General features: G+C 41.4%; 2 protein-coding genes across 3 annotated transcripts; one reads left to right on the top strand and one right to left on the bottom strand.

Moving 5' to 3' along the window:
- Positions 1-72: 72 nt before the first annotated feature.
- Positions 73-8,886, bottom strand: abraxas2 (abraxas 2, BRISC complex subunit). 2 transcript variants are annotated; one of them, XM_061087175.1, is made up of 9 exons: positions 8,806-8,886; positions 7,134-7,224; positions 6,408-6,444; positions 5,904-5,970; positions 5,242-5,432; positions 4,714-4,836; positions 3,885-3,969; positions 3,659-3,776; positions 73-3,353 (listed from the first exon to the last, which is right to left on the bottom strand). In XM_061087175.1, the coding sequence occupies exons 1-9, from the start codon at positions 8,875-8,877 to the stop codon at positions 2,800-2,802; spliced, it is 1,338 nt and encodes a 445-aa protein (XP_060943158.1). In that variant the 5' UTR covers positions 8,878-8,886; the 3' UTR covers positions 73-2,799. The 2 variants fall into 2 exon arrangements, with proteins under 2 accessions (XP_060943158.1, XP_060943160.1); XM_061087177.1 differs by having other exon boundaries at positions 4,714-4,833.
- Positions 8,887-8,975: 89 nt separating this feature from the next.
- eef1akmt2 (EEF1A lysine methyltransferase 2) lies at positions 8,976-13,927 on the top strand. The gene is made up of 6 exons (XM_061087178.1): positions 8,976-9,082; positions 9,365-9,430; positions 10,041-10,155; positions 10,513-10,620; positions 12,053-12,269; positions 13,060-13,927. The coding sequence occupies exons 1-6, from the start codon at positions 8,988-8,990 to the stop codon at positions 13,155-13,157; spliced, it is 699 nt and encodes a 232-aa protein (XP_060943161.1). The 5' UTR covers positions 8,976-8,987; the 3' UTR covers positions 13,158-13,927.
- Positions 13,928-15,503: the final 1,576 nt, after the last annotated feature.

Below are 15,503 nucleotides of genomic sequence, written 5' to 3'. Positions count from 1 at the left end.
ATATATATATTAGTGAATGCAATAAATCTCTTTTCGTTTTCCAATGTATGGCAATAAGAAAACCAAGGCACATATTGTTACATATGCAACACATGTCTCATTTATTATTCCCCAGTTCCAGAAACCATATTCTCTGTGCTCGTCCAACCAAGTCCTGTGTCTACGATCGTCAAGTACACAAATCCAGAGAAAAGCTGAGAAGATCTAAGCTGTGCACTGGACTTTGTGCTTCAGGGAGGTGTTGATGTTGCAATAGTCCAGACGAGGGTACGTAAAGGAAGAGGAAGGGTCACCCAACCTCCCCCATACAGTAAGAGTACATGAGTGTATATTTGTATGACCGTTTGAACTTGATAGGTATAGGATTCTAACAATGACAGTCTTCTCATACCAGTGGTCCTCAAGCACCAGAGCCCTGCAGGGTTTTCAATTCCGGCCCTCGAGTCAGGGTTACACCTGAGGATGCCAGAGAGTAAGACATAAAACGCAATCTAGAGCCCGAGAAGCAGGATTAAGAGTGAGGACCGACACGAAGAACTGCTGCTCTATACCACAACAATCGAATGAGACTAGTTTGTATATCAAGTGCTGTTTAAATGCTACCCCCTCCCTTGTCTACTATACATTCATCATTAATTTCCTTATTTTATTCCAGTATTCGAAGGAAACTAAAAGTCCTAGAAATGGATTTTGTCATTTCTTTTAACATTGTGTGATTGTGTTACCCTGGGTGATTATTAAGTAACATTTGGAGTGCCAGTTCCCAATCGGTGATGCATCGGCAATTACACATCAGGGCAAACGAAACGACCCTAAGGTGAAAAAAAAGACATGACTTACAAACAGGCAAATGTAAATAAAGCGGTGCATGTTCACAAGGCAAAGCTTCTCCCACGACAGAATGTCTAAATTCCTAAAGCGAGTGCAACCTGCTGATCACAATGTCAGACACCCTCCATGTGCAGTACAAACATCTTTCCATGCTGAAAATAACAAGTGTTTAGAACTGAGCAGGCCGTGCAAGGAAGGTGTCAACCCACACCTCAGCTGTCTTCAAATGGCCCAAAAGGTAATACAAAATTAAATAAAAAGTCTGTTATGCTCATTATAAAAACTTTGCCTTGCCGGGTGTTTGCTCACTAAACACATTCCCACATGACTTTAGTTTACAGTTCTAATTCAAGTTACAAATACTAAAGCGAGCAAAGTAACAGCTGCCCTCTTTCAATGTAGGGGCAATTTGAAGCTGTCAACAACATTACAAAGGGAGAACGGGTTCTGAAAGCAGAACACAACACAACATGGTCGACAGGAACAGGAGGATGCGTGGATGTCAATTATTGCAAACACAACAGTTTGTTATTATTTTACCCCTCAAGAGAGATCTGTACGTGTGATCTGTGAGCAGATAGAAATTGCCCTGAGTGGAAGGCACTGTACACTGAAGCAAGGTCATAATAGTTTCGTCACATTATCCAGGTCCACACACAGAACATTGACCCAACCGGGTCCGAATACGTGAGGTCTGATGACAACTATGCCGAGACAGGAAGGTGATCGCCTCCTCTCTGTTCCTAAGGTTACAGTGCACACACTACAGGGGGGTATCAGCCTTCCGTTTGGACTTTAATAGAGAACAAGACAGTGAGAAGTGTGCTTGAAGTGGTTATATGATCACGCTCAGTAGTATTAGAGACAACCAGCACTGTGAAGTGAAAGTAGCAGCCAGGTTTTTATAAGAACAACAGACAGATGCAGTTTTATAAGTGGTAGTTCTCAGTGTTGCAGCAGCAGCAGAAGAAGGGAACCTTAAGCGTCTGGTTAATAAAGCTATAGTACATCTTGTTTGCCCTGTGAACCCTGTACAACGCACAAAAGCTGAGCTGAGTTTGGCTCAGGGTGGTCAAGGAGGAGGACTAACTCAAGTGGCACAACATGACAGCATTGGTATAGCACATTAATAAAGAAATCTTAAATTTTGTTAAGTGCAGCAAAGCGCATACAATTTCAGTGTTATCCATGAAGAACTAAACTTTGACATTCGTGTCAATCAAATTAGATTAACTGCTAATGTGACAAAATATATTTATATATATGTTTATGTAAAGCACCCATAATAGAAGTGGCAAGTAAATTTTGTTTGAAATCTATTTAAATAAGCTAAATGTATGATTAGAGACGGAAACAAAATAAAACGAGTTACACATATATTTCTTTCTTCAAATTTAAAAATAAAAAGTTAACAACCATTTGCCTACTTCATGAAAAAAAAAAGTCACTCGAAGGCCGCAGAATATTCTTCCATTGCTTTTCTTGGATGGTTTGTTTAAAAGATGGCAAAAAAGTGCAATAGGTAATGCAAGAGAGGGTGCTCAAGAGTTTGTGATGCAAATGTGAAACAAAAAGAAGAAACAAAGAGAAGGATCTGTCTTTTAGGGAGCTGGATTGCCAACCAGTTGGCGTACATTGTGTTGTAATATCCACTTCTAACCATGAAACCAGACACACTGAAACAAGGACCCAGACCAAACCCCATTCAAAAAAGAACAAATGAAAACAGATGAATCCCCCCCCACACACACACCTGGTGAGCCTGCAAATCTTGGCAAGGTTTCCACATAAAATGGAGATCAGACTAAGACAAGAAGAAATACACACAGTGACACCACCTGCGCATGCCTTTCACTTTCAGGACTGGCACTTCTTTTGTCTATATCTGTCTATCTTTGATTGCTTGAGATGCCCACCTCTCAAGGTGCGTCACTTAAGTGTGTCCCTCACACGCCCTGTGGCATGTTTCTATGTGGTCTGTGAGCCACGAGCGTCCCCATCAGGACTGAGGGCAGCTGGTCGGCCTTGAGCTAAAACGCTGGCAGCGACCATTGGCAGGTGAGCTGCTTCACTCACTAAGTTCTCATATTCGCTACTGTCTTCATCTTCTTCATCGTCGTCATCTTCCTGCCCTGCAGCTTGTCTGTCCAATGAGTCAGAGCTTGATCCGTCACCATTGCCAAGGTATGGGGTGCTGGGAATGGTGACAGGGTTGGAGCTGGCACCGAGACCCAGGCCCAGCCCGAGGCCCATCCCCAGTGGACCAGGGGTGGGGTGTCCTGGGGAGCCCACAGCTTGGGGCCGGGGCAGTAGAGCAGCATTGGTAGGCGGGGAGGAGGAGGAGGGCAGAGAGTCATCCTGGATCAAGAGGTCAGCATACGATGGTGGGTTAGGTGAGGTACTGGGCCGCTCCGGGGCGGAGGGTGTGTGGAAGGTCATTCTAGACAGAAGGGAAACTTCAGAAGGTTCTGTGTTCTCCTCCGGAGTGGAATGGGAATCTGCATTTTGGGCTTCCTGGAGCTCTGTGGAAATAACAGATGTAACTGGTAAAAAAAAACGGTTGTGCTAGGTTAAAGCTTGTGAAGGCTTTTGTTGACTGTTAATAAATTCACAGTAAATCAAGTTTGACTGGGTGTTCATCAAATATTTTAAAAGGCCTTGTAGGAAATGGAGTAACTCAAAAGAACTAATGCACATGCTGCTTGATATTTCTTGTTTGCTATTGAGCTTAAGTCAATTTGTATTTCAAATTATTAAATCAGCATACACACAAATTTCAAGTTCAAAGCCATACTTCCAGTTCATAGAATTCAAAACAGGTACGTACTTCTCTCCTCCTCTGCCGTCTTACGTTTCCTGAGAGCAATTTGTTCTTTGAGTTTATTTACATCCTCTTGAATTTTCTCCTTCACACGTTCACTTTGTTCTACTTCCCCACACACAGCCTAAAAAGAAGACACAATGGTGAAAAAGTCACATACTAGAGAAAAGTCAAAAGAGTATTTTCATGTCAGTCATCTTGCGATAAAACTTTTTCATGTCATTTCACTCACCTGCAGTTTATCTTGTAGTGCACTGTAGACTTGAAATATTGTTCTTATATCCTTCATCACACCATCTTTGTCAAAGAATTCAGCCCTGGGGAAATATTTCACAACACATACACTCAGTGAATCATTAATACATGATATCACACAGTACAAGCTCACCAAATATGCTCTTTAAAAACACAATATCCACTGGATGTCACTGGATTTAAAATATCTGCTGAATTAGCTGAGGTAAAAGTTGAGTTTCAAAGGTTAGAGACCTTCAGTCTTAATGAAAAATATTATTCAAATTATCTATGACAGAACCAGTGGGTCTATGTCTAGACACAAGGCACAGCAACACAGACGTGCACATACTTGTACTTGAAACACTTTGACATTCCCTAACCCTAACCCAACCCTTACCCTTATTTTAACCATCATGAGCAAACCCTTACCCCTGATCTAAACCTTGTAAAAACCTGGACCTTAAAACCAAGTTTTTAAACTGCACTGAAGGTCAGAAAGTGAGTAACAGGAAAGTGCTCGAACTACACACCACCGAGAGACCCAGGTTAAATCCCTGCCAACAGTGCGCCCCATCAAACAGAAAAGTGTTTGTGGCAGGGAATCAACCGATTAGCGGAGGAACCAGCATGGGCAGTGAGAGGGAATTGAATGTGTCATGTCCTCAAGGTGAAGCTGTAGTATGGCGTCAGATGAAAACAGGTGGCTGCTGCAAATCCAAACAAATGAGGGGACATGTGACTGTCTAAACCCTCCCTGAGCCAAAAACAGCAGCAAACTCTCACCCGACCCCACACCCACACAAAGGTGGGAGTCCAGACCTTACCCATGCTCTTTGATGACCTTGGCATAGTTTATTGAGGTGTTGGGAACAGAGGAGACTTTGTATTCCTGCTGGCTTGTGTTGCCAAGGTTTGGGATTGTGAGGGTGATCCTCTGGTTGTACCTGCTAAGGGGAAATAACCAGTTAACACAACTACTATATTACTACATACTATTACTATTTAAAAAACTAAAATGTATTTCTTTGCTTTCACTGATTCAATTTATGAAGCACTTCTTTTCTTGACGATTTATGAAGCTGAAATGATTGCATGTAATTCATGCAAGTAAACATGAGACCACAGACTTAATGAATTTAACTGATTTCAGAAACAAAGAGTATTTAAAAGACATTGATAAAGACACTGCTTCACATAATGAATTTCCACTGATTTAATTTTGGCCAGGATACCTATCATTCTTTAGTATTTCTGCACAGAAGGAACTTAGATATAGAAAATAATCTTTAGTGTTTCTGTGTAAATCAATATCTGGAGAGTGTGTGGCTGTGTGAATGTTCTATCATCCTCACCTGCGGCTAGGTCTAAAGAGCACATACTCCAGTGCATGCGTGGAGCTGTTGGCAGTGGAGATGAAGCTGAAAAGAAGGAAGACGAGGTCGGGCACACCAAGCAGCTGAGTCAGCTGTTTGTGGATGATCTGTTCCCTGAAAGACATCTGTTGTTGTGTGTTCCTCCGGAACCGGTACCAGCCAATGACGTTCTACATGAGCAGCAAAACAAATCTTTTAAAATGTGGTTTATCCTATAAAGTTTGGCTAGTTCAACTGAGTTTAGGAGAAACTAGAAACAATAATGTACTAATAATGACACTAAGAAACTGTCCACAACATTATGAAACCTGTAGAGCTACCAATCGATGTTTCAGTATGGAAATGTAACACATACATTTCAATGAAATGGCACATTTAGTAGAATGATGCTGTATTTGAAGCCAAATGTATAAATCAGGAAATTTCCACAATTCAATTGATATTTTCAAAAGCAACAAACACAATTTCAGTTTACAATAAGGCAGAAATTAAAACAAATTTTGTTTTCTAATAAACGTCTGATTTATTAGGGTTTATTTTAGGGCAGCATTGGCTTAAAAGCATCAAGAAGACATAACTAAAATTTCACAGGCCATCAATCACAATGTATGTTGAAATGACAAGCAAAAACATGAACTCACTTTCCGCCTATCTTTAAGGATTTTGTTGAGATTTTCTTCACTGATTTTGCCTGCGTAGTCATAAAAGCTGATGAGGAGAAAAAACATACACCAGTCATTTCAAGCTGAATCATCATGAGTATCAACTCGTACTCATCATGTGAGACTCTACTCAGTCTTGTCAGGTGGAGCCATCTACTGTCCAATGTTTACTTAATTCAGTCTGTGCTCAGTTTGATAAATGTAACTGATGTATCCATGTAAACTACTTCTCTGCAAACAGGCACTGTTTTTTTACTGCGTAATAATAAATGCACAAAGAGCCCAATAACTCTTAAAAAATGCCACTTTAACTTACTAACCTTTTTTATGTCAGGGAGTTTCTCAAATTAAACTATAATTGCAAATTTTGTTGGACATGCATTTCTGTTTCCCTAAAACAATATTTGTTTAAGAATGGTATAAACAATATGCATTGATGATGGCCGACAGTAATAGAAGTAAGAGAAAAATCTCATATCTTACCTAAACAATTGTGCACAAGCAACATGGTTTTGGATTTCTGTTGGGAACAAATATTGACAAAGGTTTCAATAATATAGAATTATAACTGACCATATTTAAAGGCAGAATCAAAATGTACTTCAAAGTGTATCCCAGCAACCCAAATTCACTACACAGGCCTGCAACTTGTTGTCATTTACACTATGATCTTCTTTATAAAACCTGCAAATTACAGTATATGGCTAAAAACATAGTGTTAGCCTTCTGTTCCTGATCATGTTGCACAAGCTTTTAGTTTTAGTTAATGTAAAAGATGTCCCAATTGGTCAATGGCTTTACTGACACTAAAGAGAAAGCTTTGGCACTGCTATGAGGGGAAATACCAGACATCAGCAAAAGGTATGTACTTCTGAAAATGATAAAAGCCTTCTCTAATAGATGTGACTAAATTACAGAGCAGGGTATTTCAGTCTGTACTGCACACGCCTACACAGTCTCAGGAAGAGCTGTTAAGCAACATAAGTGAGAACACGTTGTGGGTGGACCATGAGTGTACAGGAGCTTTAACAGACCTTGTATTACATGTTGCTGTAAAATGAAAAAAATGTGAAATGGTGCAAAAGGTTTCAGAGGCAACCGTTTTTTTTCCCTGCACATACTCTTAACTTGTTGTTAAAAACACTAACCAGCTGCTACTTCATGTTTTGGATGCCACAGAGTTTATGTTTTAAATGTTTTAGGGCTTACCTACTACCTGGATCAGCTCTGCAGTGCTGATCTGTGTGTCACTAATGCTGACAGTCTCTTCTTGCCTTACATCTCCTAATAGGAAGCCCTCCTATGCAAATACATTTAAAAAAGTGGTTAGGACATTATTGTAGACCTGAAACAATGAGTGCATTAAACAATTAGTTGCTTAACAGAAGAGTAAGTAACACCAATTTCGCTAATCAATGACTTGGTTCAAGCAAAAATGACAAAATTATTCCGGTTACGGATTTAAAATGTGGAATTTGTACCTTTCTCAGTCTTAGAATAACTAATGTTTAGATTTTATGACGTTTGGTCAAACACTTTCAAAACATGGTTCTGTAGGTTTCAACAACATATTTTAAGACTATTGAAGACCACAATTAATACAATTTAACATGTATGGCAAAAACAACGGATAAGAAGGATTATCGGTGGGGCCAGAATAAGTAACATTTCGTATAAATTAGAGGTTTTAGTAAATATTGAATATTAAATGTACATTAACATGATTAAGACCTACCTAAATGTATTGGTATACATAGTATAAATAGTATTTAGTGTGATTATATTTTGACAGAGATTTGTAAATATTTTTTACAGAGAAAACTGATTTTATAGAACAAAATCAATAAATGATCAACCAATTAAAAACAGGTATTAGCTGCACCCCTTCACTGAAGTAATATGTGATCATGATTCAGAATAAAGGCAGATGAAAGCTTCATATAAGTATCAAAAACTGAATCAACACATTCCTTCATTGATATAACTTTAAAAAACAACAGATCAGCTTTGCTTCTGGGTATTATGTAAGTTGTTTACAACACTGACAGCTGACAGCGGCTGGTTGACACGGTGCTGCCTTGCTCAACAGTCACCGGCTTATGTCAGGAATGCCGGTGAACTCGAAAGCAACAACTCCCCCCACAGATGTAAACAGTGCTAACGTTAGCATAGTTATTTCACTTTATCGCAAGGTGATTCTCCCGCACGATCCCTCCGCAACTAGCGAACCAGAGCAACACAACAATTCAATCACAGTGATAACACACACGTACACTACGTCACTTTGCTGAACTGTGTTGACTTTCATGCTACTGACATTAGCCGTCTTAGCTCAGCTGAAACAAGAAAAACTAAAGTGCTTTCTGACTCCTTGTATGAAAATGTGCTGTGTTGACGTCTTGCACTTGTTGAGACACCGACCTGATATCAGATGTCATGTGGGGTGGGGGGGCATAGATGTTGGAAGCCCCGACACACGGAAGTCACTTGACTTGGTGACTTAGCTAGCATGCTAAGTAGCTAACTGACTAGTTCCTGGAACACAAACTTTCCAGGCAGCGTTCCTGTGATAATACAGCAGCTGTTCGCGTTCACAGCTATTTGTTGCTAATGCTATGAGTTGGTAATGAACCCCTGTCTGACGTGAACATGTTAAAATGACCAGCCCTGCCTTCATGTTACCGAAGCGACACACTGTGATTAAACCCCAGCCCGCCGGTGAATAGACGGGACCGATGCTAGCTAGCCAGCAACAGGATGATGACACTGGAAAACAACACAAACTAATGGCGCCGGTGGATGGACTCACACGTCCCCGAGCCCCCCTCCCCTGTAGCAGCCGCTGCCCGGTTAGCTCGTCAACATGGATGCGGATACTCACATGGTCGGAGTTGCTGTTGGCGCTGTGATAACACACAGAACTAAAAGTATAACCTGAAATGGATGCCGCCATGTTGGAAACATCCCTGTCCAGCCCGATGCCCCCCCGCCCCGCGGTTGCAGGCACGCTCCTGAACCGCAAGGTCTCACGGGAAGTGTAGGCGGAGGGTTTCCACCACCAGCATGGAGGACACGCGTGGATGTGGAGACGCCACAGACCCGGGAAACAAATGCTCGGATAACGACTTTGGATCATCCAAGCTGGGGACGAAGGAGCAGTAAGTGTCGGGACTGAGATCCGCTGCTAATGTTAGCTTCCGGTGTTTTGGTTGTTGCTGTCAGAGCTCCACTGCTACGAGGGACAACAACAACAAAGCTAACGCATGTAGCTTCAACTGTTTTCCTCAACCTTCGCTTGAAGTTTATCTGAAATAAATGCACAGATTTATATTCGTTGCAGCACGACATGTCATGTTTCCGGTGTAAAGCAATGTGTCACATGTGCCTGAGCTGTCAGTGACCTGTCTTCTTCTCACAGACTGTATATGCTTCTTCTGCAGTTGGGACGATGCCTACGAGAAAGAACTGGAGACGTTCAAAGACATTGGGGATGTTGGTGAAATATGGTAAGCATGCAGAGAACTACGGTGGCCCTGAAGTGAAGATCACAACCTGCTGTCGACTCCTCGCCTACTGGACAGTTGCTCCCAGACATGCAATGAACTCTGCACAATCCCCTGAAGTTATCCAGATAGGATTGTACGTGAGATCATAAAGGGCCAAGCCAGTTGCTGCGGACATTCTCCAGAGTTTATCCTGTTGTAAAAATTCCCATGTGAGAATACAGCAGGAGATTAGCCGGAGGATTCGCAGAGAGCAAGTGGGCTCGCTCAGGACATTTCTAACAAGCAAGGGAGGCAAAGCTGTAAAATTCTAAAAGAATACAAACATCTAAGGATGAAAGTGATGTGCCATACACATAAGAGACATTGACGAAGAGGGCAACTTGGAAAGACACTGAGATCCGAGAGCTTTTGGCTATAAGGACTAACACGGGTGCTGATCTGCTGGAGACAGTGTTTAATGTCTGAAAACGGCTCAAGTTTTTTTAACAGGAAGACAAGCTGAAAGAAAACACGTTTTCTTATTTGCTTGTTTGTTTTTTATTTCTTATTTGTTTTTATTTGTATGTCCCATCTTGTCACTGACGTCTGTGTGTTTCCGTCTTGTTGTCAGGTTCGGTGAGGAAAGCATGAGCCGTGTGCTGCGGTGGATGGAGAGAGCTGAGATCCCCGAAAACGCTGCCATTCTGGACATTGGCACCGGAAATGGAGCCTTTTTAGTTGAACTGGTGTGAAACTACCTGAAAACTACTGATTTACATGTTGTGTTTATAAATGATAAATTCCCAAAAGATTACAGCAAATCACAGAATCATAGCAACATCTCCACAACAGGGAAATGAATAATGGAGGTACACATTGTTGCCACCACTGTGTTCAAGAAAAAGCAGAAATCTTACAACCAAATGCCATCTGCATGAAGAAACACCACAAGGGGTTAAGTGGAAATATGCTTGCACTGCTGAAGGTCTGCTGTGATGACCTACTTCAAAAAGCACTTTGAGTCTTCTCACACATTTCTGCAACTGTTGATTAACTGCTTTTTTCATTTGCTGTGTTTTTTTTTGTTTTTTTTTTACTGCCAGGCCAAACACGGCTACAGGAACCTGTCGGGTATAGATTATTCTCCAGCTTCAGTGGAATTGGCCAGAAATGTTCTGCGGGCGGAGGACTTGACAGATGTCACCTTAAAGGTGGGTTCAGACGTGTTTGTCATTAAAACTGTATGATCTTCTGTCACACCAGTAGGATAATCCATTTAGTGGCCACAGGGGTTCACATGCTTATTAGGTAAGAAGTGACTGACGGCTGGAAATAAAAATCGACCACATCTACTTTCAAACCGGGATTTGAAGGTTTGTGGGTTTTGTAGCAAACACGACAACACTGACATGGTGTGCATTGAAATGTGTGTCTTCATGTGAAAGTGCCCAGCAGAATGCTGATGATTGAGAAGATGGCAGATTCACTTTGAACCGAAAAAAGCCAATCGTCTATTTGTAAGTGCTTCAACATAATATTTGAGTGCATCTGGATGTACTAATATCCCATAGAGTAAAATTAATCCCTTTCATTCTGGAGGGCCTGTGATACAATCCAGCTTTCGGCATGCTCTGACCGACTATTGGTTCCTGGAAGGTGAGAGGAACCTCTTCTGTGTTTACCACGCAGGAGAGTAAGACGGACCTGAAGGTGTTGGAAGTCTGCCCACCATTCAGATTAACCTGCTTCAAACCCCCAGATGAAGTGGCAACATATCTACTAACATATATATGCAAGAAAAACACTTTATAAATGCTGGCCGGTCAATCAGGGCTGTGATAAGTGAGTTCTCCTTCCCGGATCGCATGTTGCGGTTGCATATATGTTATATGCGTAACACGTTGATGACAGTGTGGGTTTTGCTTGTGCCTAAAGCCTGCCATTGAAGTCAATATTGACCTTACTTGGACAAGGGAAGCACAGTGTGTGTGTGAGGGAGAAAGAAACTACGTTGGCATCTTTTTCCACAACTGCAGAGTTTCAAAATGACTGTGTGCACACGCAGCCACATTATAAAAGTGTTCTCATCAGGTCTTTACCTCAAAGGTCACTCTCACTCTCAAACCTACGTCAAGCCCCCTCTCTATTTCCATTCGTCACGCCCTACTCTGTGTGACACTTTCCCTTTTATACGTTCCTTCCACGTCTTCCCAGTTTTTCTGTTTTTAGGGTCACACTCAGATTGAACTCAGGTCAGCTGCATCAATATATCAACATATCTGTCTCCCGTGAATCACTGTTAATCCTCCCCCGTAAATTTTGTGACCCATGATTTGTGACTATGTGGCTCTCGAGCTCACCCCAGAGATCTGGTGCTCTGCCCTCTGTCCAGATAAAGGGCTCCTTTCACTGGCGATAGAGCAGCAAACTTTCGCAGAATTAACTGCTGTCATGTCGACAGCTGGAATTTCGTTTTTAAAGGAAAGCAGCGAGGTATAACAAATTCATCTTGGTTGATGTTGAAAGATTTTTTTATTGTCCAGGTAACAACATAGTTCCCCCTAAGGATAACGAGTCAAACTAAACATTAGTCACTGTATTTCTACTGATTAACTTTTCCTCAACTTCTGTCTTTTATTTTAGGTGATGGATTTCTTAAACCATCAAGGCCAGCTGAAGGACTTTGACGTCTGCATCGACAAAGGGACATTTGATGCGATAAGTCTAAACCCACACAACACAGAGGAGGGCAAGGAACTCTACGTCCAGGCTTTAAAAGATGCTCTGAAGGACAGAGGATTCTTTGCCATCACTTCCTGTAACTGGACCAAAGAGCAGCTGCTACACAGATTCACTGAAGGTGAAATGAAACTGACAATAACCATTATTAATCTGATCATTTATCTTGATTGGTGTTATTGAGTATTGCTGAGTGAGAGAAATTCCAAGTACTTTGTGTTAAGTATGTGGTTGTCCAAGCTGTACTAGACCTAAACAACCGCAAAGTACTTAGTTTTAAACGTATTGATTTGTTCCTGTAAGTTGTTTTATTTTTAATGCACATTGGGTTCCGATTTAATCATAAACCTAACCTGAATTACATACTCTTTAAAACCAGGTGCATGTTTTCAGTGTTCTAATTAGGTTAAAACACTTGTCAATTCTTTAGGTGTGCGTCAATGTGATTTACAGTTTGTGTTTGACATGTGAAGCCTTTGCACATCTGGGTGTTCTTGTTGTCTGACCCTCAAATCGAAGCATGGACACGGCTCCACAACCATGACGGTTACCTGGCAGGTTGTTTAGCTGCAGGCAACAACACCCTCGTAAAGTCAGAATCTCGGAGAGCTTCCATTTCAGTCGCCCACCTCGGTGTAGTCGCTCCACAGAGCCTGCAGGGGGCCAAATGGCTGCGAGATCTCATCTGTCACACAGACAGCCTGTCTTTACTAGGCCCCAGGAAGCAGCACAGATGGTGGAGTGATAGTTCCTCACTCACAGTTTTGCTCCCTAACACTTTGTAGCTAGTGTCTGCAAGAGGAGATTTTAGTTAATCTGTGTGTAAGAAAATTTGCATGTTGATGTACTGGTAGTTTGCATAATGCACATGTCTTAACCTGTACTTCTTTTTCTTCTGTGTTGCCTCTCAGGATTTGAGTTTGTACAGGAGTTGCCAACACCCAGTTTCCAGTTTGGAGGCCAAAGGGGAAACACTGTGTCAGCACTCATCTTCAAGCGAGTGCAATGATTTACACGTCCCCAAAGAATTTGAATCCTGTTTATTTTTTTCTATTTATCAGAGGAATTGATAATGTAATATCTGTGCAAGATATTTGTAATACAAGATCTTATAACGCAGGATTCTAAAAACATGGAGACAGTTTGGGTTCTGATGTATTAAGTTAATACTGATCCACAGTCTTTAACCATCTGGGATGTTTATGCAATTCTCAAGATGAGTTGTAAAATCCAATTTCAGTTCCAAGAATGTTTGTATACTGTTGTTGATGTCCTGAGCAGCTTCTCATATAATCTTCCAGAAATCATCCTGAAGTCATTTTATATCTGCTGCTTTCAAAACTGTTACAAAACCAAGATGTCATTTTGTCACTGAAGATTATTAAACTCACATTGGAGGTGTTCTTAAATAACATGATGTAAACTCAAACAGCTGACACTGAGATAAACTGATTTTGTGTAACAAGAAATGCTTCCACATGAAACCTTTTACGTCTGATTAACAGAAGTTCTCGGAGGCCCTTGATGTTTTCCAGGTCCGTGGCATTAGGAGACTTTCACAATATGTGTGCCCTTCGTCTCTGTGCACCCACTGACACTTGTTTGACTGTAACGTAGCTTTCCTGAGGATATTTGTGGTAACAAGTCAGCCAGACTCTTATCCTGCCTTTGTTTGTTTGATTTGAGTAATTATCACAGACCTTGAGGCCACAAATGGGGGAGGGGGCTAAACAAAAGTACCTTGCATGTTTCCCTATTTCATAAATCATTGTGAAAGCCCTTAAATGACTTAACAATGTTCCTGTTGGGTGTCCTGGCCCACATATTTGACAACCACTGTTCTGTCTTACCAGGCACTTAATTGCATTCATCTTTCATCTCATGTGAAAAATAGCCTCCTACCTAATTGGCTAAACTAGAATCCAGCAGAGCTTGGGGTCTCAGGGACCATGATTAAGAACTTCTGACATAATGAATAAACAAGAGGCCGTGGCATCTGCGAGCAGAGGAGCTTGTCTGCCATTTCCTCTCTCAATGGCATCATTAATAACTGCCAAGCTCTGGATCCTAATTGCAGGCCGGGCTAGTGGCCCAATGGGAGCCATCGATGCTGAGGCACGCTGTTGAGTAAACACATGCGAGCTTTACAAGAATTACTGCCTGGAATTTTACAAGGCGCTGGATATCCTGCCTGGATGTGCATAATATGCCCCAGTTTACAGCTCTCACACACATTTTCCCATGAAGTGAAATCTCCTCTGTTGAGCTCCAGCTCAGTAAAACATCATTTTCTTTGCTTGTGTCAACTTTCACTCCCGCTGTCTTTTAAACGTCTCATCAGGCAGCTCTGTGAGTGGCATGAGATATTAATATGTATTAAAGTTGAATATGCTGTGGCCCATTCATTTGCCTTACCTTGCTGTTGCTAAGATAAGGACTACACCACACTTTTTTGGTCAGTTTTTCTATGACTCATTCCTAATAATGGATCCTGCAATATTCAAAACAAATTACTCAAAAAAATAATCTATTTCAAAGTAGTTGCGGAATACAGGATATTTATGCTTACAAAGTCATCATGGAGTCCTGCGGATGTTGATGTGCAGCGTCTGAGTAATGTTCTGGTGACACTGTGTTGGATCAGGACATCGTCTGTTAATGTGAAAATGTGGATTTACAGGATGTGTAGACTCATTCAGGAAGTCAAACTGGCTTCCCTTCAACGAAGAGGGGGGTCGGATCCACTTCTTAATGTCATCTTTAAAAGAGTTTTATTACCGTCCACCGCAAAGAAAAAATACAACTTTTACTCTGCATCTTCCCAAGGTGAACTGAGCTTGTACAGAACATTTACTACTGTCAGCACTTTGGCTTTCAGGGGTTGGCACATGTTTTTGAAGCTGCACTCTTATTCCACTCATAATGTTAACCTATGGGTTTAGACTCAATGCCACAGCCCACTGGCTGCCCTACCAGCATGACTACCGCACTTTCATTTCAACCTCTCGAGTGTGATACTGCAAATATTTATGTGTTTTCTTTCACTCCATCTCCCTGGAAACTCCTTTGAAGGTCTCCTAATAGGATTTCGGTGGATTGGTTGGATTACTCCACCGTGTAGCAGTGGAGTTTTCCATGGCAGCAGAGCCAATGTGGGTTTGGGAAAGACTTTTACTCTTTCCAAGCATTTCCTACCTTTTCAGTAATATTTCTACATATATATAACACAATAAATATGCCCATTCATTTTCTAAACCGGGTCACTGATTAAAGTAAACAGAGAAGGGAATGAGGAAGTGACATTCAATATTGGCAACTTGTTTGTGGCTAGTGTAAATCAGGCTTTTCCACTGAC

This window comes from Limanda limanda, chromosome 15, assembly GCF_963576545.1.
Source record: "Limanda limanda chromosome 15, fLimLim1.1, whole genome shotgun sequence".
NCBI lineage: Eukaryota > Metazoa > Chordata > Actinopteri > Pleuronectiformes > Pleuronectidae > Limanda > Limanda limanda.
Note: the sequence above shows the minus strand (reverse complement) of the source record. Positions and strands in the feature narration are given on the sequence as shown.

Coding starts and splice junctions, on each gene's coding strand:
- eef1akmt2 (XM_061087178.1), top strand. CDS start 8,988: ATGGAGGACACGCGTGGATGTGGAGACGCCACAGACCCGGGAAACAAA. Junction 9,083..9,364: donor AAGCTGGGGACGAAGGAGCA/GTAAGTGTCGGG, acceptor CTTCTTCTGCAG/TTGGGACGATGCCTACGAGA. Junction 10,156..10,512: donor GAGCCTTTTTAGTTGAACTG/GTGTGAAACTAC, acceptor TTTTACTGCCAG/GCCAAACACGGCTACAGGAA.
- abraxas2 (XM_061087175.1), bottom strand. CDS start 8,877: ATGGCGGCATCCATTTCAGGTTATACTTTTAGTTCTGTGTGTTATCAC. Junction 7,225..8,805: donor CCAACAGCAACTCCGACCAT/GTGAGTATCCGC, acceptor GTATTTGCATAG/GAGGGCTTCCTATTAGGAGA. Junction 4,837..5,241: donor CTCTTTAGACCTAGCCGCAG/GTGAGGATGATA, acceptor ATTTCCCCTTAG/CAGGTACAACCAGAGGATCA.